Source organism: Phoenix dactylifera, chromosome 9 (genome assembly GCF_009389715.1).
Source record: "Phoenix dactylifera cultivar Barhee BC4 chromosome 9, palm_55x_up_171113_PBpolish2nd_filt_p, whole genome shotgun sequence".
In the NCBI taxonomy this organism is placed as follows: Eukaryota; Viridiplantae; Streptophyta; class Magnoliopsida; order Arecales; family Arecaceae; genus Phoenix; species Phoenix dactylifera.
The window spans coordinates 18,000,204-18,026,482 of NC_052400.1; the positions used below are offsets into that span (position 1 = coordinate 18,000,204).

Genomic DNA, 26,279 nt, shown 5'->3' on the forward strand with positions numbered 1-26,279 from the left:
TTTTGAATATAAATAACCAAAATAAAAATGTTATCCGGGATTCTCATAATATAATTCATACCAATTATCTAATAAAAGCATTCGAAACTAATAATATAACTATTCTTATAAAGTTAGTCATTTGGATTTCTACTAAATATTTAAGATAGTAAGAATATTAAATATTAATATATTTAGTTTTGGATTTGGTATCGACGTCAAAATCAAAACTGATTAATTTTTAATTTTAAATTTTTTATCGATGCCATCTCAAATTTAATTTTGATTAAGACCGTCTGACTTTATTCAGGGTTGATTCGAGCAATTAGATATGCATCCCGGTTTGTCGCCATCTCTCATTTATAGCCTGTCGTTAGCGCTTATGCTTTAGCCAACATCGATACAACCAAAGATCTCAAGTGCCCACCAGATTGCCTATCAGCTACAACTGTTAAAATCATCTATTCCTCTGTTTCAGAGTGCCTTATTCCTCTTTCCCGGATAGGTCTTTGCCATACCTCCACCTTAGACTGTCTTCTCTTCTGGCCCTCGTTAGCTTGCCTTTTGCTATCTCTAGGAGCTATGGACAAGCGCCCCGGAAGCAGGCCAAGATTTGTGGTTATGATTCAGAAGGTTTGCTAATGTTTCTACTCTTCCATTAACTGGTCTTGATACTCCTTAAATTATATGTCCTAGTTTGTTTGGTGTTTGGTTGACGTTTTAGCTCTTTGTTTTGTGGCAGAAGTTAGCAGCATAGAGTGGGAGTTCATCAACATGACGGACAAGAAGAGGATCTCATCTACAGAATGTATAGGTTGGTGGCGACAGGTTAAATTTTCCTTATTATGGGTTCCTTCCGCAGCATCTATGCTTCAACTCAAGAACAAACAAAACTATATATTTATTTTTAGGTGAACAGCAACATTAACTTTCTTCAAATGGTGCATTAAAGTGGCAAGAAGTAGTAATATAACCATCGAGAAAACTGGTTAGTCCTCGGTTTGTAAATCTTTTTTCGTATGTCTAATGAATACAACTTCGATTTCCATTGGCGCTGCAAATTTAGTGAACGAGTTCCTAGCTGGCAACTATTGCAAGAGAGAGATGCTTTTCTAATAATACAAATCTCACACAAAAAAGTTACATAACTGATGCGTGAGCTTCTCGATCTAGCAAGCTGCATGTATATGGTGTTAGCTAGCTAGAGAAATAGGGCAACGGAGGCCGTCCTTTTTTTTTCTTTTTCTTTTTTTTAAGATTAGATTTTCGTGTTACCATAGCCCTCCTCATGGAGATTGCTTTCAACAACAAATTGGCTTGTAATATAATTTTTTACTCTTAATTTGGGATCAGGTTGAAGTGTGGTGAAAACTTATTGTTGGAGGAGGTTCTTGTGCAATATATTAAGGAATTTGAGTTTTTAGTATGAGAAAATGTCATAAACTTGAACCTTGTAGGCGTCTTTTACCTGAAATACATCCAAACCCTCAAAAGTTTGTCATATCTTGCACTTATCCCACAAAACCGCAAGTAAAAGGTATTGTTTAACAAACGGAACCTGCACCAAAAATAACTTATCTAAGGTTTGTGTTAAGTGTAGGACTTCGATCGAGTCATTTTCAATGGTCAACCCATACATATTGAAAATAGTTTCAAAATCCAATCTATATGCCAATGATCAATCTTCTAATGAGCCTTACTCGAGCCAATCCCAAACTATAAAATCTATATATGAATAGAACTTCATTCCAACCCATTTCAAAGCCACACCTCAATTACAATTACTTGAGATCGGAACTCTTAGCAAGATACAATACAAATCCTTCCAAAATGTTTTTTTTTTAGACGGGCGCCTCACATTATACGAGTACGAGACATCCAATAAAATTAATAACAAAAATTTTAGATCAGGCCAGTTTTACGGTACAGAAAATTTGTAAGGTTGCAAACCTGGCTTCATGCCATGTTAAGCCTCTATATTAGATGCAGTTGGATAATAGAATTAGGTTCTAAATGATTTTTAAAAAACGCCATGGCTACTCCCTCATCCCCTCTGTCTCCCCCTCTCTCTCTCCTCTCTTCCTTTTTCTTTTTTTTCCCACAAAGCAGTTTTGAAGGTTTTGCTACCATTTTGCTATAAAAAAAAGCTTCTCCCTTTTCAGATTCAAAAAATTGGCTGTAAAATCCATCGAGCTTCGTTTCAGAGAATAGGATGAAAAAGATCGTGCATGCTGCCATGCGATCACAAATTTAAATATGAGAAGCAAAACTGCTTGGAGAAACCCACACCTCCAAAATAATCATTAAGCTTTTTTTTTTTTTTTACCTTCTGAAGGAAGCAAGCAGAGACGTCGAAACTTGGAAAAGAGCTTCGCTTTATTGATGAAAACCACGGTATTATATTACAGTATATATATATATGAGATATCCCAGCAAACATACAATTGAACACGGTTTGGTTCTCGTGGGCTCCTGCAACTAGTTACTGCGTGATGTACGCCGGGACCCAGTTTCGGGTTGAACGCGATATCTCTTTTTCGTGCTGCGCTGGTTCCATGAACGCAACATAGATTTCATCCCCACTTGCGCGTTGTGCGGTTGCCAGTTTGTGGAAATTGTGGACTAGAACCGCCTCTTGCAAGCTGCACGCAGGAAGGGCCGCAAATGAGTCACGTCGACTCATGGCCCACTTCGATCCGGATTCAGGACTCATGGGGCTGGGCTGAGTTTTACATTTGAACTCATTCTATTTTTGGATTAAATTTGGATTAATCCAATTTCAATTTGATACAGATCTAATCCGATCTTTTTTTTTTTTGGGATCAATTTTTAGATCGTTTACCAAAAAGATCCCATTCGACCTAAACCTAAATTATTCTTTAGACCCGCATGGCCACATGCCACTACCGCAAGCCCGCAGCCTGCAAGAAAAAGTGTTCTTGTAGCCGTGACTCCTCAGGCCTGCAGGCTGTCAACCGCTAGCCATAGCCCATATGATATAAGACATAAGATGATTTTGAGCGCTTTCGAGTTCCGAGTGCTTTAGATCTGGAGAAGAGGAAGACCCTGCCTGCAGTCTCTTCGACATCCTAAGGTATGTCCCTCCTTTGGAATTTTTTTAGCATTGGTCGGAAGGAGGTTCCGGCGAGAGAGGCTTGTCTTATAAAGAGGGCAACGAGGTCGGACTTGAGGGAGAAGAAGAGGGAGAGGGACGGTGGGGTTGTCGGGGGTAGTTGTGAGATTTGAGGAGGGGCAGGAGAAGAAGAAACCTATCTTGCCAGTGAGGAGGTTGAAGGATCGAAGCTTTCCATAAAGCAAAAGCAGGAGGGGAGAGAGAGAGAGAGGCGGGGCTCAAACTGGCATTTTTCTCTCTTCAAATTTTTGGGGAGTTGGTCTCGTTCCTTATTAATGCCTCCCATTGGAAGTGAGAGAGGACTGAAATCGTGAGAGAGTTGGGCTTCCGCCCCCCCCCCCCCCCCCCCCCCCCCCCCCCCCCCCCCCCCCCCCCCCCCCCCCCCCCCCCCCCCCCCTATTTTTTGGGGTTGTTCTCTTCCCATCTAGCTTTGCTCTGTGTTTTTGGATTGGAGAGGGGCGGGCAAGGTGATGCGTTGGAGACAATGTCGGGCTCGCCTTCTCTGTCCGCGAAGAAGAAGCACTGGTGGCTGAGCAACAAGCAGGTGGGTGAAAGGTTTAAGCCTTCTCTCGGTTTTCCCCAGATTTTCGGCTCGGGAGTGGAGGTTTTGGGGTCGGGTTGAAGCCATTGGTCTTTTTTTTTTGAGTGAAATCAGCCATTGGTCTTGTTTTTGGGCTTTTTTTGAGTGGGCTGAGGAGTTTGGACCCGTGACTCGACTCGGACTAGACCTGACCTAGATCCAAATTTTTTGGGTCGGATCTGGGTTATACATGGACCTAACCCAACCCGAATAACCCGTTGGGTTAAATATTGTAGGCCTGGATATGATCCAACCTGACTCGATCTTCAATTGGGTCGGGTCTGGGTCCAAAATTAGGACCCGGAATAAGAAATCAAGTCGGATCAGGGTCACTCAGGACCCGACCCGACTCGATCTATTTGCAACCCTACATGCAAGTGATAAAATTTTATATCGATCCTATGTTGTATGCTCATTTTTGAATATAACTACATAAATGGTCTGTGCTAGATATAAAAATTATATTCATTATATACTAAAGGGATCTTGAATATTTATATAGAGCTAAAAATATTTAAAAATGTAACTTTTGAGCTTGAATCTTTACAAATATCAGAGTGGATATGTGAATTAGAGAATTCTGTGGTATAAGTTTTTCTACGACCAATTATGGATCGATCATAGTATTTGCAATTAGATTTGATTAGATCTGAATCTTTAATTAGATAAGTTTGCCCGAATTTAAATAGAGATCTTTAGTCCTATATTGGTTATGTGCTGGAAAAAATTTTGAATACTTATATAGGATCAGAAAATAAAGATGCTATTTTAAGACTGACCATGAAACTGTGTTGGATAACTGGCTTTTATTATCACAACACAAAGTAGAATCCAAGCTAACCTCATTCTCGGGACCATGTACATAGCAAGAGACTCTCTCATATATCCTCTAAAAGGATTTTGGCTGGAACTAAATAGAGGATGTGGCTTGCAAAAGGATGTTCATATTGCGATATGTGAATTGGACAACAAAGGGTTGTACAACTTTGGATGGTGTCACATTATTCATTCGGCAGATAAATAGCCGTTGAGTGCTAAATGCGATACATTATGACAGTTGTTCATCTTCGAGATGAATGATACAATGGCTATCTAGGGTTATATAGTGTTTTGTGGGTGCAAAAGATATACTGCAAAGGATCGCGATTATATGAAAGAAGGGTTTTGGCATCCTATTGAGGTGTGAAACAAAGATGTCCCACGGGAGAGAAAAATGAAATAGAGAGAGAAAAGAGCGGAAGGGAAGAACCAAAGAAGAAGAGGGAAGAGGGAGAGGAGAGGATCAAAGAAACTTTTCTTTACCGCTTCTTAAGTATTGATATCTCCATAGCTCCTTGGTGGCATTCAAATACTAATTTTATTTTTATTCATTATTTTTTTATTATTTATCTAGTTATTTTCGAGGGGTTGTAACATGTTGCATCTCGGAAGAGCATGAATTTTTTTTTTTGACAGTAGACACAAAAGCATAAATCTTAGTAGCGACTGCCGACCTTCTTGTTGTCCTCTGGAGTTGGAGCCTGGACGCTTTAAATGACAACCAGTCTGCGGACTTTTCGTCAATGGCTGCAGGTCAAGGTAATGGTGGTAGTTTGAATATTTACCACCAGACTTCAGCTAGACGATAACCCCCGCCAGAAATTACGCCAATGTAAATTACATATTGTATGCTAGTTTTTAACTATTGAGGACATGCCAAGTTTTATCCTTGTGTGGCAAAATCACACTTGGCATGAACCACCAGGTTCCATCTAAGTGAGACAGAGTCCACTTATCAGAAATAACAAATGTGATACTTTAAGCGTGTAGGTAAAATTTGACCATTAATGTCTTTACCTATAATAGTTGGGTCGGGATTGTATCTAACGCGATAACTAAGGATTCGTCATTTTTTTCTTTTTGTATGAATCTGCTATTGGATCATCTATTAGTCGTTTTGAGATTTATATAGGTGGCATGAATGATGAAGTATTTGAGATCTATATGGTGGGCGATCCAATGGTGGATTCATGCGAAAAGGTGCAACTTGGACCCTTAACAGTCTCCTTTGATTTCACAAATTTTTATATGTTTGTGATTTGACCATCTTGTAGGTGGGCTTTGATAGCAGGCCGCATCCCGGGCCGTAAGCCAGAAGAGATAGAGAGGTTCTGGATAATGAGGCATGATGAAGCATTTGCTGAGAAGAGACAGTTAAGGGAGCCAGCAGAGGTGGGCTTGGGAGATTAGGATGAGGCAGAAGTGCACCCTTCTCCCTTTTGTTTTAGTTGGGTTAGAGCCGTTAGAGTATGTAATTTTTTTTGTATTGCATTTTCTTTTTGTTCCTTGTGAGAGAGAAAGTGTGTAGTATTTTTCATTTTATTGATCCAGCCCGTGCGAAAGAGGCCAACATTGTGATTAATTGTTTCGGGCTTCGAGATTAGAGCCCAGAATTGCTTTAGTCACCAATCAGTTTTAAGACTCATTTGTTTTGCAGAAAAAATTATAGCCAACGGAAACTTAAAAAATTATTTCATATCTATTTGATTTTTTTAAAAAATAAAAAGTATTTTTTATAAAAATAAGATTTTTATATTTTATTAAAAAATATGGTATATGAAAAATTTTAATTTTTATCGTTTGAAAATTAAGGCGATTTTTTTTTAAAAAAAATACTCTTAAGTGTGTAGATAGAATAGATAAGATTTTTTTTTATATTAAGAGCATAATAGGTATTTTATATATATATATATATATATATAAGTGGATGCTCAATTATATATAATTTAATTTTGAATTGTGCTATTTTTATGGTCAATTAAATATATAAAAATTATTTTTAGGTATTATATATTTAGATATTAGTTTTCAAAAAATATATTAGTAATTATTTTTTTCTATAAATCAAATGTGTCCTCGGTGAGTGAAAGTATTTTATGATATATCGGACAACGTCTAGTGTAGTAGCGCATAAAGATGCCAATCTATCTTTGGCGGTTATTGTTTCGTGACTTCAAATCATGGGCTGAAGCACTTATGCTTTTCTTCGCATGCATGTCTAATCTCGAGCCAGCAATTACGATTTGAATAAATTTGAATCTTAAATTTAACGAGGACGTTAAAACTTAAACAAAGAAAGTATGTTAAAACTCATGCACGCATATATTTAGTTCCATATCGATTATTCGTCAGAGAGATCTTGAATACTTATGCAGAGCTAAGGACTCATTTTCATTTTTAGTCTAGATTTCAACTTTCTCCGACTAAACATGCCCTTGATGACAAAGAAATCAAGCATGTTTCTAAAATTGAGGCTTGAATTATCAACTATTGCAGCCAACAGTCCACCAAGAACTCGTAACAGGAGTAAAAGAGGACCATCGATACTACTCTACAATAATTGGATCAATAGAGCCTATGCTATCTTAAAAAAAATTTGCAAAAATATTCCCAAAATTCACTGTTTTTTGGGGAGAAAACATCATCCACTGGCAGTGGATGAATAGGCATGCGATGTTCGTTCAGAGTGGAAGAGTTCTCCGTGTTGTTTTTCACCCAAAAGATGCCACCATCCGTTGCACCTTCTGAGCTAAGAATAACACTGGAGTATCATTTTGAAAATTGTACCTTTGTGCACCATGATCGCTTGCACCATTGGACTTTCACCTGTCGTTCATAACAAATTGTCTAAAGCTGCAGCACCTATCAAATAGACGGATTGCCCTCGATGAACTTGGATTGCCCTGGGAGTCCTCAATTTTTCCCAAATCTGGAGGAGGAAGAAGATGGAGTCTTCGGGCCCGCCAACAGGCCCAAGGCATCGGGCCCTCACATATGTAGTGATCATAATGTTGTATGTGCTATTCTGTAATGCGTAATTTTAACATTCTGATAATCATATCTTATAATCTTTATCAAGCTTTGCTTTAAAACATATGAAAACCAAACCAGCATTTTCTCCTAATATCTTCCAAGTTATCATTCATGACATGGGGAGGCCTAGTAATTCATGGCTTAAAAACTTCCACAAACAACTTCATTCAGCAGGCCACCTTTTCGTCGAATCAATGAATATAAAACTTACTAGGCTACCACCCACCAATTGTCGCATAGGATCTCGGCACAAAATTAGACAATAGTTTTAGATATTTGTGAGATGAAGCAAAACCATTATACAGCTGAGAAACGATGGGCATCAGGCATAAGAATCATGACTGAATAAAGTAACCAGAGTTGGTTGTTCACATGGAATTAATGGTAACAAGGACAACAAGGGGCAGAAGGAATTCTGCTATCATCTCTCTTTTCCAATGGTTTTCTCCATCATCAATCTAACAAATAAATTCCCTCCTTTGCATTTGAAAACCTTGATCACTCACCTAAAGAGCTTACCTCATAAGCATGCCTGAGAACACCAGCCGAGAACCGCAACCAGTAAAAACTGTTGTGATTTCCTTTCATCATACCAAATTAAGGCAGATCTCATCAACCAAGGGCGTCCTATTTGCCATTTTAACCCATGTCGGCATGACCACCATGGAGGCTAGCTAGCCAGCGATGAATGGGCCCATCTCCGACTGAAGTAGGCTGTTAGAATTTGGCCTGATTCCATTTCAAAGGTGGAACCGATGGGACAACGCGTCCCCTGTGAACTGAAAGCAACTATTCTGCCGCGTGAATTGCATTGCATGAGATAATAGTATGGTTGTCAGATTTTGATGGGCTTTGGCGAGGGTGCGGAGGCCTGGGGGGCCATGACTCTCAACCATGGCTACTGCGCTTCCCTGACATCTATATATATATATAGTTGCTATTCCAATCCCAGCAATTTAATATTCGACTGCCTCTGACAGGAGCAGCTACTGCGAAGACCTTTATTATAAGATGCATGCATATGGAGCATGCCATGCTCATAGAAAAACTAGGTTTATCTATAGAAAAACTAGGTTATTTATTTTAGACAGAATTAAAGTGGTGGCAATTACCAAAACATAAGAAAGAAAGGTGGTGGCAGTTGCAGAACACGAGAAAGAAAAATGGCAAGAAATGCCTGACATTTTAGAAGCTACGGAGTGGTAGTAGAGAACTATATATAGATAATTGGTTTTGTTAGAGAATCCGCTTCTTATAGCTTTTCAAGATCTTATCAAATATTTTTTTTTTTTGAGAGAAAGACAAGATGACTCATTCGCGGCTTTCATGCTATAATTATTCAGTACTTGAAAATATACAATTCAAAATGCAAGCTCCAAACCTCTAATTACTAAGCAAAAAGTATAGTAACTAGGTTCTATTGCTAGATGTGCAATGGGTTGGTTTGACCCATGACCCGACTCGATCCATTTTGGAGGACCTAAAATTGGACCGTTCCATTTTCTGCATCGGGTATGGGTTTACTGAATTCAGACCCGACCCAAGTCGATCTTATCCATTTGAAATTTAGATAGTTTTTGATTTTTAATTTTACGACTCATTCTTATTTGTTCCGATTCCAATCTGCAAAATTATTTGGACCTGCAGGCTGCATGTGCAAGATAAGTCTTTAAGGCCCGACCCAGTGTGATTCACTGACACTTAACTTAATAGCTAACTCTTAACTTAAAAGGCCTGGCCCAGTCTGTGACTCACCGACCATTTCGATTTTCCCCAGTTTCGAGCCTTCGCCCTTCGTCTGACCGTCTCTTCCCCTCTTCCGTCTGCCATCCCGAGTCCCGACCCGTCCGGCCGTCCCAGATCGGCAAATCCCGTCGGCCAGCGGCCATCGCTCTCTCTCCCAGACGGCAGACCCCTAGATCTTCTTGCCCATCGACAATCGCTCTCGATCTCTTCGGCAAAACCCTAGATCCTGCATCTCTTTGGCGTCTGGCGACTTCGGCGTCCGGCGACTTTGGCATACTTCGTTCCGATTCTCAAGGTATCCCCCTCCTCTGAAACCCTAGAACTGCATATTTACTATTTAGGGAGAGTTGGGGAAAGGGGGAGAGAGAGAAGCGTTCGGCTTTATTTTCCTATTCATATCTCGAGGTGGCTTCGGTAAATCTCTGATCTTTCTCGCTTTCTTCTTTGTTTTCTCGATTTCTATTATTGATTTGATTTTTGGGGTTTTGATCGGGGGAAGATTCGGGTTGGGAGAGGGTTTTGAGGAGAAAGTTGGGATTTTTATTTTTATTTTTAACCCATATTTCCCATAATTTTTTTTTTTAAGAAATTAGGTTTGATTTGTTCTTCAGTGCTGTTCCTTTGAACAAAAAGTATTTTTTTTAAAACAATTTTAGAATTTTATTATGCTTTTTGATTAGTTTCTGCATTGCTGAAGGAATGATACTTACAAGCGTTTTTCTGTGGTAACATGAAAATTGATACAATCTTGTATTTCTGCTGAAGCTTTTGATGGTTTTGAGTTTTGTTATTTCGTGTTTCAACTCTTCTTTGTGTCTTTACGGATCATAGTTCTCTTTCTTTTCTTTTTTTTCCCTTGGTGCATGGTGCTGAAACAGCTTGTCATTTCTTCAGTGCTTTGATATTCCTTTTTGTGTTTTTGCTGTTTGTCTGTGATGATCTGAGTGTGGTTTGAACTCTTAATCTATCTTATGTTCTCATGGTCCACCCATTCTCTTATTTCAGAAACAGAGAGCAAATTTATTCTTCAAATCTGGCAAACTCTAAAACTTTTCATGTTCTCGTGTTATATTTTCACAAACGGACCAGACCGGATCCGATTGGATTGAGACTAGGTTATATATAGACCCAACCCGAACCGACCCAAATGATCTGTTGGGTCAAAAAATATAGCTGTAGACCCGATCTTTTGTTGGATTGGGTATGGTCCAAAATTAGAACTTGAGCAAAAAGCCGGATTGGGTCGGGGTCGTCCGGCCCGATCTGTTTGTACTTCTAGTTATTGCATGTTTTAATAGAATGCTTTCAAATTTATTGCGAGTTATTTTCAGTCCCTTAATTTATTACTAGTAGTCTTTAGGTTTCCAAAAATGACAAGCATGATCGATGGCACATGGCTTATTGGGATATGACCTATATATACATTCCTATGGTTTCTATTTTTTCTTTTTTCCGTATGAGGGAGTTGTTAGGTTTTTAATTGAATCTTCAAGAAGGGCGGCTCACATCCATAGCATGAAGCAATATTCTCTTGCTGGCTGCACGTGTCAAGAAAATACAGCCAAGTACTATTATACCTGTCCACTATACTGAAAAAGAAGTTGGTCACTCTAGCTGCGACCATTATAAATAGTCCTTGCATAGTCGAAACCAATCTCAGGTAACATCAGCTGAATCATCTTTCGTGGTATCCAACACAGCTCCAATCCTCAGGTATTTTCTCTTTCATTTTGATATTGATTAAAAGAATTAACAATGGCATGTTATAATGGCTTACCTCTGTATGGTTTTGCAGCAAATGAAGCTTTTGTGCTCCTATATGCAGCACCCATGTACTCAGTTGTATCTCACATTCCTAAAATAAAAAAATAATTTAATACTATTTCTGAAAACTTTTCATCTTCTGTTTTCAGACTAACTTTTAAGAGGGTGATAAGGAAGAGGAGCACAAAAGAGTTTTCATGCATCCCATACATTATTGCTTTACTGAATTGCCTTTTATACCTAGTATGGTCTGCCGATAGTAAGCCAAGGATGGGAGAACCTTCATGTTATCCCTAATTTGATGGTGATAACAGGAAGGCTCTCCCATCCTCGGCTTATTATTGGCAGACCATACCGGGTATATAAAAGGCAATTCAGTAAAGCAAGGATGTATGGGAAGCATGAAAACGCTTCTGTGCTCCTCTGCCTTATCACCCTCTTAAAAGTTAGACTGAAAAACAGAACATGAAAGGTTTTCAGAGACGGTATTAAATTGTTATTCTTTCAAGAATGTGAGATACAACTGAGTACATGGGTGCTGCATATAGGAGCATTGAAGCTGCATTTGCGGCAAAACCATACAGAGGTAAGCCATTAGAACACGCCATTGTTAATTCTTTTAATCAATATCAAAATAGAGATTCAGCTGATGTTTATCATCTTACCTTGTGTCTGCCAATGCTAGAGTATCTGTTTGCTAGCATTAGCATGAGATGTAGGGTACACTGAAACCACTGTATTGTATCTGCCAGTGCCAGTGTATCCATTTGTCAGTATTAGCATGAGATATAATGTACACTTAAAACACTGTAGCCCTATGTTTCTTTTACATCATAGTACGAACATAGATCGATTGCTTGTTATCAAATGGTGCATAAATTTGTTTCTTTAGTGGTGCTGCAAGTGATAGTATTATTCACTTCGATTGCATTCGTCTCAAGCTTAGTGTTACATGATCACCACCATTGAAGAGCATTTGTTGGAAGCATTGGATTAGTGGCCTCCGTATCCATGTACAGTTCTCCACTTGTAGCTATGGTGTGTTCTCTTTCCCATATACTTTTATTCGCTTACTCTTCACCTTTACTGGCTTATGAGTATTTCAAAACTTCAAATGCATAGGTTTTTTCCCCAATGCTTAATGAATGTTATCCTTGTTTTGTCAATCCAACCAATATGAACAACATTTACAAAAGAAATCACATTAAATGTCCATACATTACCCTATTATGTCAAAATATACTTAGTTATGTAGGTTGCTTTTGCTAAATTTTACAGACCTAAATTTGTTCATCTTCTTGATTGCTCACTTCTGTTGAGATGACCAGTTGAAATTGTGAAGTCTCCTCAAAACAAAGGCAGCATCTTTTGGGGTCTAATATTTTGAAAATGTATTTGGAGTTGTTTGTCTTGGTAATTTTTAGATCACTAGTTCCTTTCTATGGGTCTTTCAGTTTCTTGGTAGCCTTAGGTTTGTCTCAGCCAAGATGTAAGCACACATGACAAGCAAGAAATCACAAAAGAAATTCAACATGGACTGATGCTGCTTATTATTCTAAACAGATATCACTTTGAATTAACTATAAAATCTCTTAATAAGGATGGACCAAGTCAAATTTGAAATAAATTTGACTTTTATAATTTTTTTGGTGAAGTGCATAAATTAATTACTGAGTAATATTTGAACAGTTAATTAGGGAGTCAGGATTTATGCATCAACATGATATCTCAGGAGGTTGCATGTTTCACATTATAATGATTTTTTTACATTTATGTGGCAAACGTAAAAGAATATACATTTTAGGCCAATACTTCCCTTTAATACCTTCTATTTTATATTATTATCTTTGCTCTAATTCATGTTGAACCTAGTAGAATTATTTAATTCGAAACCCCAGTATAATTTAAGCACAACTTGCAACCTTAAATTGCAGAAGCAAGTTATAGAGACCAAGAATGTGGAGTTCATGCCTTTTTACCTATAATTCTTCTCCTTCTTTGCCAGCTCTCTATGGATGACATATGCGTTGTTAGGGAGGGATCTTTTCATTGCGGTTGGCAGGCTAAAACCATGGTACCTTGATATAAGAAATCAAGCTTTCCATATCAACTAAACTTGAAATTTTTTGTTACAGGCATCTAATCTCTTGGGCAGCCCCATTGGCCTCCTTCAACTGGTACTATACGGCATGTACAGAAAAAGCAAGGAAGCTAGAATCCAACAAAGTGGATTTGGAAAAGAGATTAGGTGCCTGTAACAAAAAATTTCAAGTTTAGTTGATATGGAAAGCTTAATTTCTTATATCAAGGTATCATGGTTTTAGCTTGCCAACCGCAATGAAAAGATCCCTTCCTAAGAATCCATATGTCATCCATCGAAAGCTGGCAAAGAAGGAGAAGAATGATAGGAAGAAAGGCATTAACTTCACGCTCTTGGTCTTTATGACTTGCTTCTGCAATTTAATGTTGTAAGTTGTGCTTAAATTATAATGGCGTTTCAAGTTAAATAATTCTACTTGGTTCAACATGAATTAGCGCAAAGATAATAATATAAAATAGAAGGTATTAAGGGGAAGCATTGGACTAAAATGTATATTCTTGTATGTTTGCCACATAAATGTAAGAAAATCATTACAATGTGAAACATGCAACATCCTGAGACATCATGTTGATGCATAAATCCTGACTCCCTAATTAACTATTCAAATATTACTCAGTAATTAATTTATGCACTTCACCACAAAAAATCATAAAAAGTCAAAGTTATTTCAAATTTTACTTGCTCCATTCTTTTTAAGAGATTTTATAGTTAATTCAAGGTGATATCTGTTTAGAATAGTAAGCAGCATCGGTCCATATTGAATTTTTTTGGTGATTTCTTGCTTGTCGTGTGTGCTTACACCATGGCTGCAGAGACAAATCTATGGCTACCAACAAACTGAAAGATCCATGGAAAGGAACTAGTGATCTAAAAATTACCAAGACAAACAACTCCAAATACATTTTCAAAATACTGAACCCCAAAAGATGCTGCCTTTGTGTCGAGGAGACTTTCACAATTTCAGCTGGTCATCCCAACAGAAGAGAGCAGTCAAGAAGATGAACGAATTTAGGTCGGTAAAATTTAGCAAAAGCAACCTACATAACTATGTATATTTTGACATGATAGGGTCATATATGGACATTTAATGTGATTTCTTTTGTAAATTTTGTTCATATTGGTTGGATTGACAAAACAAGGGTAGCATTCATTAAGCATTGGGGGAAAAAACCTATGCATTTGATGTTTTGAAATACTCATAAGCCAGTTAAGGTAAAGAGTTAGGGAACAAAAGTATATGAAAAAGAGAACGCACCACAGTACATAGATATGGAGGCCACTAATCCAATGCTTCCAACAAACACTTTCCGATGGTGGTAATCATGTAACGCGAAGCTTGAGACGATTGCGGTTATAGTGAATAATGCTATCACTGGCAACACCATTAAAGAAACAAATGTCTGCACCATTTGATAACAAGCAATCGATCTGTGTTCATACTGTCATGTAAAAGAAACATAGGCCTACAGTGTTTTAAGTGTACATTATATCTCATGCTAATACTGATGAATGGATACACTGGCACTGGCTGATACAATACAGTGGTTTCAGTGTACCCTACGTCTCATGCTAATGCTAACAAACAGATACTCTGGCATTGGCAGACACAATGTAAGATGATAAACATCACTACATGTGCATGAAAAAGGGAAAAAAAGCAACAATGTTTAACAAAAATGTAATTAGTTATGAGCAGATGATGAGTCAAGAGGAACTTGTGAATACCTACCTATTCTCATCCTGCAAGAGAAATTTCTATCAAGGATGCTTTGCCATATTCGCTCTTTATCTTATTACAGAAGCAATTTTGCTTGAATAGCTAAAACATAATGTAGACAATTTCTTGATTTCTTTTAGACGCATTTCATGCATTGTGGACCACATCTATGAACATGCATCCATGAACAATTACATATAGTTTGGTATAACTCTCTTGATACTTTCTGGAAGACAAAGTGCAAATATATGCATCTCTTTTTCTCACATTTAATGCAAACTTTTCACAACTAGATGCTAAATACTGCGTACATCATGGATTTGTTGTTTGTTAAGCCACCAGTATATAATCAAAACAGCAAGAAAACAAGAACTATATTAAAAGGGAAAAGAAGCATATTTGTTTATTGCCCATCTTATACACTAGAAAGATGATAGCAGAATTGCTTCTACCCTTTGTCCTTGTTACCATTAATTCCATGTGAACAACCAACTCTGGTTACTTTTATTCTGTCATGATTCTTATGCCTGATGCCCGTCGTTTCTCAGCTGTAATAGTTTTACTTCATTTTACAAATATTTAAAACTATCGTTTAACTTTGTGCCGAGATCCTATGTGACAATTGGTGGGTGGTAGCCTAGAAAGTTTTTGATTTATTGTTTCCACGGAAGGTGGCCTGCTGAGTGAAGTGGTTGGGGAAGTTTTTAAGCCATGAATTACTAGGCCTCCCATGTCATGAATGATAACTTTGAAGATATTATTTTTACCAAAAAAAAAGATATTAGGAGAAATGCTGGTTTGTTTTTCATATGTTTCAAAGCATAGCTCAATAAATATTATAAGAAATGCTTCTCAGAGTGTTAAAATTACGTATTACCGAATAGTACATGCAACATTATGATCACCATATAACACTAGCCTCTATGGTTCTAGTATCAGCTTCATTAATTAAGCGAACCTCCTGCTTTGACATTGATAAATAGAATATAAACTCTAAAGATATGTGAGGATCCGTGCGGGCGTGTGTTTAGTCCCACATCGGTTATTCGCTGGATAGATCTTGAGTACTTATATAAGATTAAGGATCCTAAATAATACCTTTCGGCTAACTCTTTTGGTTGAGGTTCTAGGTTATTTCAAATGGTATCAAAGTGAACTTGGCCCATAACCTATGTGGATTAGGGGATACTGCAGCATAGTTTCATTAGGACTGACCGCATGCCGATCTTGATATTTGTGATTAGATTTGAATGGATTTGAATCCTTAGCTTAACGAGGACGTAAAGGCTTAAATGGGGGGAGTATGTGAGGAATTGTGCAGGCGTGTGTTTAGTCCCACATTGGTTATTTGCTACGTAAATCTTGGGTACTTATACAGGATCAAAGAATCCAAATAATACTTTTCGACTAGTCATTTTGGGTGAGGTCCTGGATTGTTATACTAGATCCATTAGCTTGTGGACCAATTCTGCCAAAAATTATATCGTCTATATGCTAGGTACTGCAGCTTTAGCCAATTTGTTATGAATGACGGGTGAAAGTATAATGGGGCAAGTGGTCATGGTGCACAATGGTACAATTCCACAAAGATACTCCAGTGTGTTATCCTTAGCTCAGAAGGTTCAACGAATGGTGGCATCTTTTGGGTGAAAAACAACACTGAGAACTCTTCCACTCTGATAGAACATCGCATGCCTACTCATCCCCATTGTGGATGATGTTTTCTCCCTGAAAAACAGTGAATTTTGTGAATGTTTTTCCAAATTTTTTAAAGATAGCATAGGCTCCATTGATCCAATTATTGCAGAGTAGTATCGATAGTTCTTTTTTACTCCGGTTAGCTGTGTCTTGGTGGACTGTTGGCTGCAATAGTTGATATTCAAGCCTTAATTTTAGAAACATGCTTGATTGGGTACTTGATTTTTTTGGCACCAAGGGCATATTTGGTTGAAAAAAGTTGGACTCTGGACTAGAAATAAAAATGAGTGACTCTCTTACCAAAAAAAAGTTAGATGGAAAGTTAGATGGAAGGTATTTTTTGGATTCTGTAGTCCTATATAAGTATCCAAAATTTCTTCGGCGAATAACCGAGGTGGAAGATATGGCTATTCTGATTTAAGTCACGAATTAAATGCATTGGAAGATATGGTAATTCTGATTTTTTATTTCAAATTATTTTGATTTTAATTCTAATTTTGGTCACGAACCAAAGGCACCCTACGAGTCACTTAAGTCGGATTAAAAAAAAGAAAAAAAAAGAGGTCGTGCGAGGTTGTCTTGGATAATATGGTAATTAACAAATAGCAACTATGCCTGGTGATGCCGAGAGGGTAATGGTGTTGCAGATTGGTTGGTCCAAAAGAGTTCCAGAATGATGTGGAAGGAGACTTTCTTTTTTAATTATTGCGGCTTTGTCAATTGTGCAAACACGAAAGCCGCTCTAAGGTTATGATACAATGATTTTGTGTTTGAAGAAAGAAAAACATGTCCTCATATTAGCCCTTGCAATAATTATAGTGTGCATGAAGAAGAGTTTCTTTTGCTAAAACAAGAAAGAAGAGCCTTTCCCACCCTGGGTGCTGAATGTGGTTACATCACCGGATTGGCCCATTTGCATGCGGTCAAAACGCTATGCACTCTTAACATATGTTGATGTAAAACATTATAATTTTCAGACGAGAGAACCAGCAATGACTGTTATCACCATGACGTGATGCTGCTAAAATTTCAATGCCTTGAGACGGAGCCTGTCAGACTACAAAGACCCGGGCATTTTGTGCGCTAGGAGGAGGTCTGCGCCCCAGTTGCCGGCAGGGGTCCCGGCCTTTCACACTTGGGCAATACAAAGAACTCCATGTGCGTGTGTTTATACATGGAAAATCTAATGGTACGGTCGCTTGAATGATTTTCTATGGCCAATCACATGGGGATTGCTTAATGAATTTCTTCGATAAATCTTTCTATTCAGTTATTAGGTATTTTTTTTGCTGATTTCTACAGATATTTTGTTTGCTAATTTTCAGAGATGTACCTATATTCGAATAATTTATTTTTTTCTGATTTATCAAAAAATTGCTTTGAAAAATAGAAATATTTTAATATTTTTTTGTATTTCAAGGAAAGAAAAAGCTACCAGTAAAGTAGCAAGTTCAGGCCAAGAACATTTTTTCAGGGAATATCTTGCATGTCCTTTTTTTTTTCTATAATCTTTCAGAACAACCGAGCTCGGATTGAGATAATCTCTAAGGCAAATGCCACGCAGTAGTTCATAGAAGAAATCTGTTCATTTAGAAGGTAGTCGTTGAGGACCGTAGCAGTGAGCAACATGGAAAAGGGGAATAATATTATCCTGCATAAATTATTTCTTTGTTCCAACCGTGCTTGGCTCCAGTTCACTTGCAGGGGATGTCATCCTGGCTGTTACACGAAGTCGAGACAATAGATGGAGAATGGAAGAACCGTGAATTTTAAGTTCCGACATAAGCCGATGTTCTACGGCCCAATTTCTACAATTTTATGTGTCAAATTTTGATTAGTCCTTAAGGAATACTTTTTATTTTAAAAATGGCCAATAGAGCATATAGATGAGGTCAATCATTGGAAACGAATCACCCGTCTCAATTGAGTATGACCCTTCGTTAAGAATATGGATGGAATGTCACCACCTGGGTTTGAATTGGAACCTCTCTCCGGTGCATAGACTTAGGAGAGGGGTTTCAACCAGTTGAGTGAAGCACTTCAAACAAAATTAAGCATAACCTTCGTAGCATGGACAGGAATGGTTTTGAAAAATCTTAAGACATGTTTGGTTGGAGAAAAGCTCGATTCTTAAATATAAAATAGGAATGAGTGTCTCTTGTTCAAGCTATAGCTTTCTGGTTGGGGAGAGTTCTATTTCTATTCTGATTTTAGGGAGAAAATGAAAATTCCAAGGATTGGTTGTATTAGATTTACTAGATCAATGGTGAACCAATCCAACAACGAACCAACATGCGCAAAGATTGACAAAAAAAAAAAAGAAGAAGAGAAAGGAAGCAATTAAAAATTTGTGGTTGGACTAGTCACCAACTTAGTGGTGGATCTGGTCCAAGTAAAAATTTGATCAAAATATAGAACCAAAAATTGTTATCATCTAATTTTGAAGGTTTGGCCAACCAGGAAAGCTTGACCATCCAGGGTAGCGTGCTGATGCTCTGAACTGGCAGAATTAAGGAGCTAGAAACACACCAATTAATATCAATGTCCATGAGAGGCTTGTGGAGGATTGCGGCCTGGACTTTTTTAATATGTACCTATGTGAACAGCTGCATAGATCATAAATCCTGAAATTTCATGTCCCAGGATTGTTGTAATTTGAGGTACTGTGGCATGGATTTTGTAGATACAAACTAATTTGAAGGAAGAATTTCATAAATTTTTGAGAATGGAAGATGCAAATGGCTATGAAGAAGTATTTTGAATCTTTGATGCAATATGTCCATGGATTCAACATGACAAAGAAAAGTTTAAGCTCAACCATCTTAGCTAACATACAAAAATTAGTTTCAATCAGCTACAGAGCGGCTCTTTCGTTCAGGATTCTATACCCTATGAAGACAGGCTCCTATTATGCTCTTAATAAAAAAAAATTCTTATCCATTAATTCTATCAAAAAACTTAAGAGTATTTTTGAAAAAAAATCATCTTAATTTTCAACCGACAAAATTTAAACTTTTTTATATACTATATAATTTTTTTATAAAATATAAAAAATTTATTTCTATAAAAAATATTTTTTATTTTTTAAAAAAACTATAAAGAGATATGAAATATCTTTTTATTTTGCTGTTGGCTAAATTTTTTTAAACAAAATAGAATTTAAAATATATCTCTTGGCTTGCTTTTTTGAGTGAGATCCTGAGTTATGGCAAATGGTATAATCTGTTACGCCTTGAATCCGGAGTGCACTCCGAACCTAGAGCATAATAGACACCACATACTTGCAAAACGGACTATGCAAGCATGCAAGGCTATAGATTAAGTCACAATAATCTTGAAAGAATAATATTAATAATTCTTCAATTCTTGAAGACTAATTTAATCAAGACAAGGTCATTCTCCTAATTAATTGTTTCAAAGTGACAGAAGTCAAAATATGTTAGCTAATTCAAATCAAATAAAATGTTGTAACTAAACTAATCTAAACTAGAACTCCAATAATTTTGAATATCTTTAGAAGATCTAGTGCACTCTTCTAAATAATCATGATGTAGAATTAAAAAATAGAAAAAAATAATAAGCTATACTAGTCTAGTAAGCAACATAACATCAAAAAGTCGGATCTAAGTATGCTAAAGAAATAAGTAATTAAAAAGTATGATACTGACTAGAAATAAATCAATTTTCGAATAATACATATATATCTTTTAAACTTTTTTTTATTATTTTAATAAGCTAATACTAGAAATCTAACATCAGGCTAAAGCCACGTAATCTAGTGATATGGGTCAGATATATAATGCACAAAGTGCCAAATACTATTTTTCTAATCACTCATGGTTCGACATCCAGATATCACTATTCTAATTACCGGTAATTTGGTGTCGAAACTAATTCCTCAAATTATAAGTCAACAGCGCCAACGAATAATCTCCATTGGCAGGGCCAGATCATAGCCATTGGAGGCCTAGTAATTCATGGCTTAAAAACTTCCGCAACCACTTCACTCGGCAGGCCACCTTTTCGTGGAAACAATAAATCGAAAACTTTCTAGGCTACCACCCACCAATTGCCACATAGGATCTCGGCACAAAGTTAAACGATAGTTTTAGATATTTGTGAGATGAAGTAAAACTATTGCAGCTGAGAAACGATGGGCATCAGGCATAAGAATCATGACAGAATAAAAGTAACCAGAGTTGGTTGTTCACATGGAATTAATGGTAACAAGGACGACAAGGGGTAGAAGCAATTCTGCTATCATCTCTCTTTTCCAATGGTTTTCTCCATCATCAATCTAACAAATAAATTCCCTCCTTTGCATTTGAAAACCCTGATCATTCACCTAAAGAGCTTACCTCATGATAAGCATGCCTGAGAACACCAGCAAAGAGCCGCAACCAGTGAAAAGCAGCTGCATGAAATATAGTTCACACTCCTGAGATCCACAAAACAGTATCCTAACAGATTAGGTTCCACCAATTAAATCCCTTAGCCAGTCTTCCAAGAACGAAGTGTCTCAAGCAAGGAATAAAAAGGTCGCATGGTTCTCCTAGGAGACACCTTCTCCAAGTGGAGTTGGCTAGTGAAAGTCATATGTAACAGGTTCCAATCACCGGAAAACCCAAAAACAAAAGCAGCGTATCACGTTTTGTGCCTTCTCCGACAAGTTTTTGTCCGCTCCAAAATGTGACTCAAGCTTGTACCATTTGAAATGAATAGGCTACAAAGTGGAATTCCAACTAAATTAAGACGCTAGTGGTATAAGCAAACCATTTGCTGCCCGCGTCCAGAAACTATACGCACTCTCATTAGGTAAACGCGGAAGGGAGCACGTCGCAAGGCGAAGATGGCGGAAGATTGGCAGAAACTGCTGTGATTTCCTTTCATCATACCAAATTAAGGCAGATCTCATCAACCAAGGGCGTCCTATTTGCCATTTTTAACCCATGTCGGCATGACCACCAGCGATGAATGGCCCATCTCCGACTGAAGTAGGCCGTGGAACCGATGGGAACGGAAGGCAACTACGTACGCTTTTGTCAATCTATTCTGCCGCGTGAATTACATTGCATGACTCAACTTTTGTCAGAGTTTTATGGGCCTTGCCGAAGGTGCGGAGGCCTGGGGGCCCATGACTCAAGCTTGTACTATTTAAAATGAATAGGCTACTAAGTTGAATTAAGACGCTAGTGGTATAAGCAAACCATTTGCTGCCCGAGTCAAGAAAATACAGCCGAGTACGTGCTCCCATTTTACCTGTCCGCCATGCTGAAAAAGAAGTTGCTCACTGTAGCTGTGACTATTATAAATAGTCCTTGCATGGTCTAAACCAATCTCAGGCAACATCAGCCGAATCATCTCTTGGTAGGCTCTTAGAATCTTTTCATCTCCAACACAAGTGCCCTCGGGGACATAAAAAATGGGACACAACTTACGTGTAACAGTTGGAATAATGGGTATTTTCTCTTTCATTTTGATATTGATTGAAAGAATTAGCTATGGTCTGTTCTAATGGCTTACCTCTGTATGATTTTGCAGCAAATGCAGCTTCTCTGCTCCTATATGCAGCACCCATGTACTCAGCTATATCTTGCATTCTTTAAAAAAAATAATAATTTAATACTGTTTCTGAAAACCTTTCATGTTCTGTTTTCAGACTAACTTTTAAGAGGGTGATAAGGAAGAGGAGCACAGAAGAGTTTTCAGGCGTCCCATACATCATTGCTTTACTGAATTGCCTTCTATATACATGGTATGGTCTGCCAATAGTAAGCCAAGGATGGGAGAACCTTCCTGTTATCACCATCAATGGCTTAGGGATACTACTGGAAACCTCATTCATAGTCATATATATATGGTTTTCAGTGCCAAGACAAAAGGTAAGTTCTACTGCTTTCTTTGACATCGTTCGATCAATGTTCTTTTTAGTCGGTAATTTGTTCATGTATGTTTGATGTTCGTTATTCATGTTTTCATGTAACTTTGATACCAGAAAGATATAAAAGAGCAAAGCTGCCTTCAATATAGCCAAATATTTGATATTAATTAACTGATGTATTAGATATTCTAGTGTTTACATGAATATACTTCAATTCTTGTTTTCTTGCAGTTTAAATTATATACTGGTGGCTTAACAAACAACGAATCCATGATGTACACAATATTTAGCATCTAGTTGTGAAAATATTGCATTAAATGTGAGAAAAGGAGATGCATATATTTGCACTTTGTCTTCCAGAAAGTATCAAGAGAGTTATACCAAACTATATGTAATTGTTCATGGATGCATGTTCATAGATGTGGTCCACAATGCATGAAATGCGTCTGAAAGAAATCAAGAAATTGTCCACATTATGTTTTAGCTATTCAAGTAAAATTGCTTCTGTAATAAAATAAAGAGTGAATATAGCAAAGCATCCTTGATAGAAATTTCTCTCGCGGGATGAGAATAGGTAGCTATTCACAAGTTCCTCTTGACTCATCATCTGCTCATAACTAATTACATTTTTGTTAAACATCGCTGCTTCTTTGCCCTTTTTCATGCACATGTAGTGATGCTTATCATCTTACCTTGTGTCTGCCAATGCTAGAGTATCTGTTTGTTAGCATTAGCATGGGATGTAGGGCACACTGAAACCACTCTATTGTATGTGCCAGTGCCAGTGTATCCATTCGTCAGTATTAGCATAAGATATAATGTCCACTTAAAACACTGTAGGCCTATGTTTCTTTTAAATGACTGTACGAACACAGATCGATTGCTTGTTATCAAATGGTGCAGAAATTTGTTTCTTTAATGGTGCTGCCGGTGATAGTATTATTCACTATGACTGCAATTGTCTCAAGCTTCGTGTAAAATGATCACCACCATCGGAGAGTGTTTGTTGGAAGCATTGGATTAGTGGCCTCCATATCCATGTACAGTTCTCCACTTGTAGCTATGGTGCGTTCTCTTTCCCATATACTTTTGTTCACTAACTCTTCACCTTAACTGGCTTATGAGTATTTCAAAACTTCAAATGCATAGGTTTTTTCCCCAACGCGTAATGAATGTTATCCTTGTTTTTGTCAATCCAACCAATATGAACAAAATTTACAAAAAAAATCACATTAAATGTCCATATATGACCCTATCGTGTCAAAATATACATAGTTATGCAGGTTGCTTTTGCTAAATTTTACCCACCTAAATTCGTTCATCTTCTTGATTACTCACTTCTGTTGGGATGACCAGCTGAAATTGTGAAGTCTCTCAAAACAAAGGCAGCATCATTTGGGGTCCAGTATTTTGAAAATGTATTTAGAGTTGTTTGTCTTGGTAATTTTTAGATCACTAGTTCCTTTCCATGGGTCTTTCAGTTTCTTGGGAGCCATAGGTTTGTCTCTGCAACCATGATGTAAGCACACATGACAAGCAAGAAATCACCAAAAAAATTCAATGTGGACTGATGCTGCTTACTATTCTAAACAGATATCACCTTGAATTAACTATAAAATCTCTTAATAAGGATGGAGCAAGTAAAATTTGAAATAACTTTGACTTTCTATGATTTTTTGTGGTGAAGTGTATAAATTAATTACTGAGTAATATTTGAACAATCAATTAGGGAGTCAGGATTTATGCATCAACATGATGTCTCAGGAGGTTGTATGTTTCACATTGTAATGATTTTCTTACATTTATATGGCAAACGTACAAGAATATACATTTTAGGCCAATGCTTCCCTTTAATACCTTCTATTTTATATTATTATCTTTGCTCTAATTCATATTGAACCAAGTAGAATTATTTAACTTGAAACGCCATTATAATTTAAGCACGACTTACAACATTAAATTGCAGAAGCAAGTCATAAAGACCAAGAGCGTGGAGTTCATGCCTTTCTACCTATCATTCTTCTCCTTCTTTGCCAGCTCTCTTTGGATGACATATGGATTCTTAGGAAAAGATCTTTTCATTGCGGTTGGCAAGCTAAAACCATAATACCTTGATTAAGAAATCAAGCTTTCCATATCAACTAAACTTGAAATTTTTTGTTACAGGCACCTAATCTCTTGGGCAGCCCCATTGGCCTCCTTCAACTGGTACTATACTGCTTGTACAGAAAAAGCAAGGAAGCTCACACAGAACCCAACAAAGTGGATTTGGAAATGAATGGAGCGAAATTTACAACACAACTACAGGAGGTTCATGAAAAGAAACTTGAAAATTGAAAAAATAATTTGTCCTTTTATTAAGCAGAGTATAACACAAGGGTCATTTATGTATGCATGCAAGTACATGCATGTCCTTGTGTAATGTGTAGCACATTATAATAAATTATGTGAGCTAGATGGATATGGCTATGGCACTTCATAAGAAATCTTAATAACATGGACAAGCGTTATTCTGTTCTTTCGCTATTTCGTTATCATTCAAAGTTGGGAATCTCTATACTCTTCATAGAGATAAAAGAAACAATCTCCATGCACTAGAGCAAAGCTTAAATTCGTTGATCCTGAAGATGTAGCAAATCTATAACCCCTGTCACCAATTTAATACACACCTAGTAGCCAGTTGATAGTTTTCTCCAAACAAAAAGAGCCAAACTTAGTTTCCAAACTTACTGCACCTACTACTATTGTAGTGCCTAAATAACCATTATTTTGATAATTTCAAAGCAAAATGGTCAACATGAAAGAAAAGCAAATTGAGCAGAGTGCAAGAGTAGGCCATCAATCAATAACTAAAAAAAATAAGAAAACCAGAGGTATTTGCACTCTCTTGAAAAGGTGGATTGGCGACATTTGTGAGATTTAAGTGACATAGGATAGAAAAGTAGGGCACAAAATCAAACCCTCACACCACAAGGGAAGGATATGCTTGTCTGGCTGGATGGACAAGAAAAAAACCAGCATATGTAAGTGATGTAGAAGAAGCAGACCCTGATCTTAACTAACAAGGCTTGCCCCATACCTATGGAGGTTGATTTTGGAATTTAAATAAGATTAGTCAAAAGTGTAAGTGCTCTCACTTTAGCATTAGCCCCCAAATAGTTGGTCCTAAACGCCATAACTAAGCAACCTTAAGCAAGAGAAAAGCTAGACACCAATCCTAAAGAATAATTGATTCATGAGGCATAACTAATTCATTCTACACTTAAAGCTTGTGCAAGAAAAGGAAGCGTGCAGAGTTTTCCTAAACATGGAAAAAGACTAGCCAAACTAGAAAACAAGGCAAACTATGACATTGGAAATTGCCTTCATCTCAGTGATAGGTATTATGAGCCAAAAGGCTGAAAAACAGTTTCTAACACCAAATGTTGATAAGTCCAGACAAGAAGTCCAAGCTCAATGTGCATTCCAAGAAACCAAATAATACCTTTGATTATTGCTTAAGTTCTATCAAGAGAGTGGATAACTACTCTCTCTCTCTCTCTCTCTCTCTCTCTCTATTCTTTTTTTTGACCCTTTTCTGGCATTTGTCTGATTATAAATCATGAATTAAAAGATGCTGATCACAATTTAGTGGAGAGCATATTATCTGAGGAACAAATATTTATCAAGTTTACTCCTTTTCTCACAGGACGAAAACCATACTTACAAAAGGTAGAGAACGTAGCTATTGTTAAGAGTTGACATTAGAATGTGATATTCCACTACAATCAATACGTCTAATATAACCATTATTAATTTATCATTAAGCCGTTTCACAACTATTTGGGG

At 37.2% G+C, this 26,279-nt stretch overlaps 1 protein-coding gene, 1 long non-coding RNA gene and 1 pseudogene across 2 annotated transcripts; all 3 read left to right on the plus strand.

The window, feature by feature from the left end:
* The first annotated feature begins 388 nt into the window (after positions 1–388).
* On the plus strand, positions 389–6,156 carry LOC103708017. The gene is made up of 3 exons (XR_005513413.1): positions 389–612; positions 722–807; positions 5,786–6,156. It is a non-coding gene; the product is annotated as an uncharacterized LOC103708017 (long non-coding RNA).
* Positions 6,157–11,171: 5,015 nt separating this feature from the next.
* On the plus strand, positions 11,172–14,941 carry LOC120112016 (annotated as a pseudogene).
* A 7,130-nt stretch (positions 14,942–22,071) lies between these two features.
* LOC103701318 (bidirectional sugar transporter SWEET3b-like) lies at positions 22,072–24,969 on the plus strand. The gene is made up of 5 exons (XM_039130596.1): positions 22,072–22,148; positions 22,230–22,325; positions 23,465–23,516; positions 24,418–24,537; positions 24,618–24,969. The coding sequence occupies exons 1-5, from the start codon at positions 22,072–22,074 to the stop codon at positions 24,786–24,788; spliced, it is 516 nt and encodes a 171-aa protein (XP_038986524.1). The 3' UTR covers positions 24,789–24,969.
* The last annotated feature ends 1,310 nt before the right edge of the window (positions 24,970–26,279 follow it).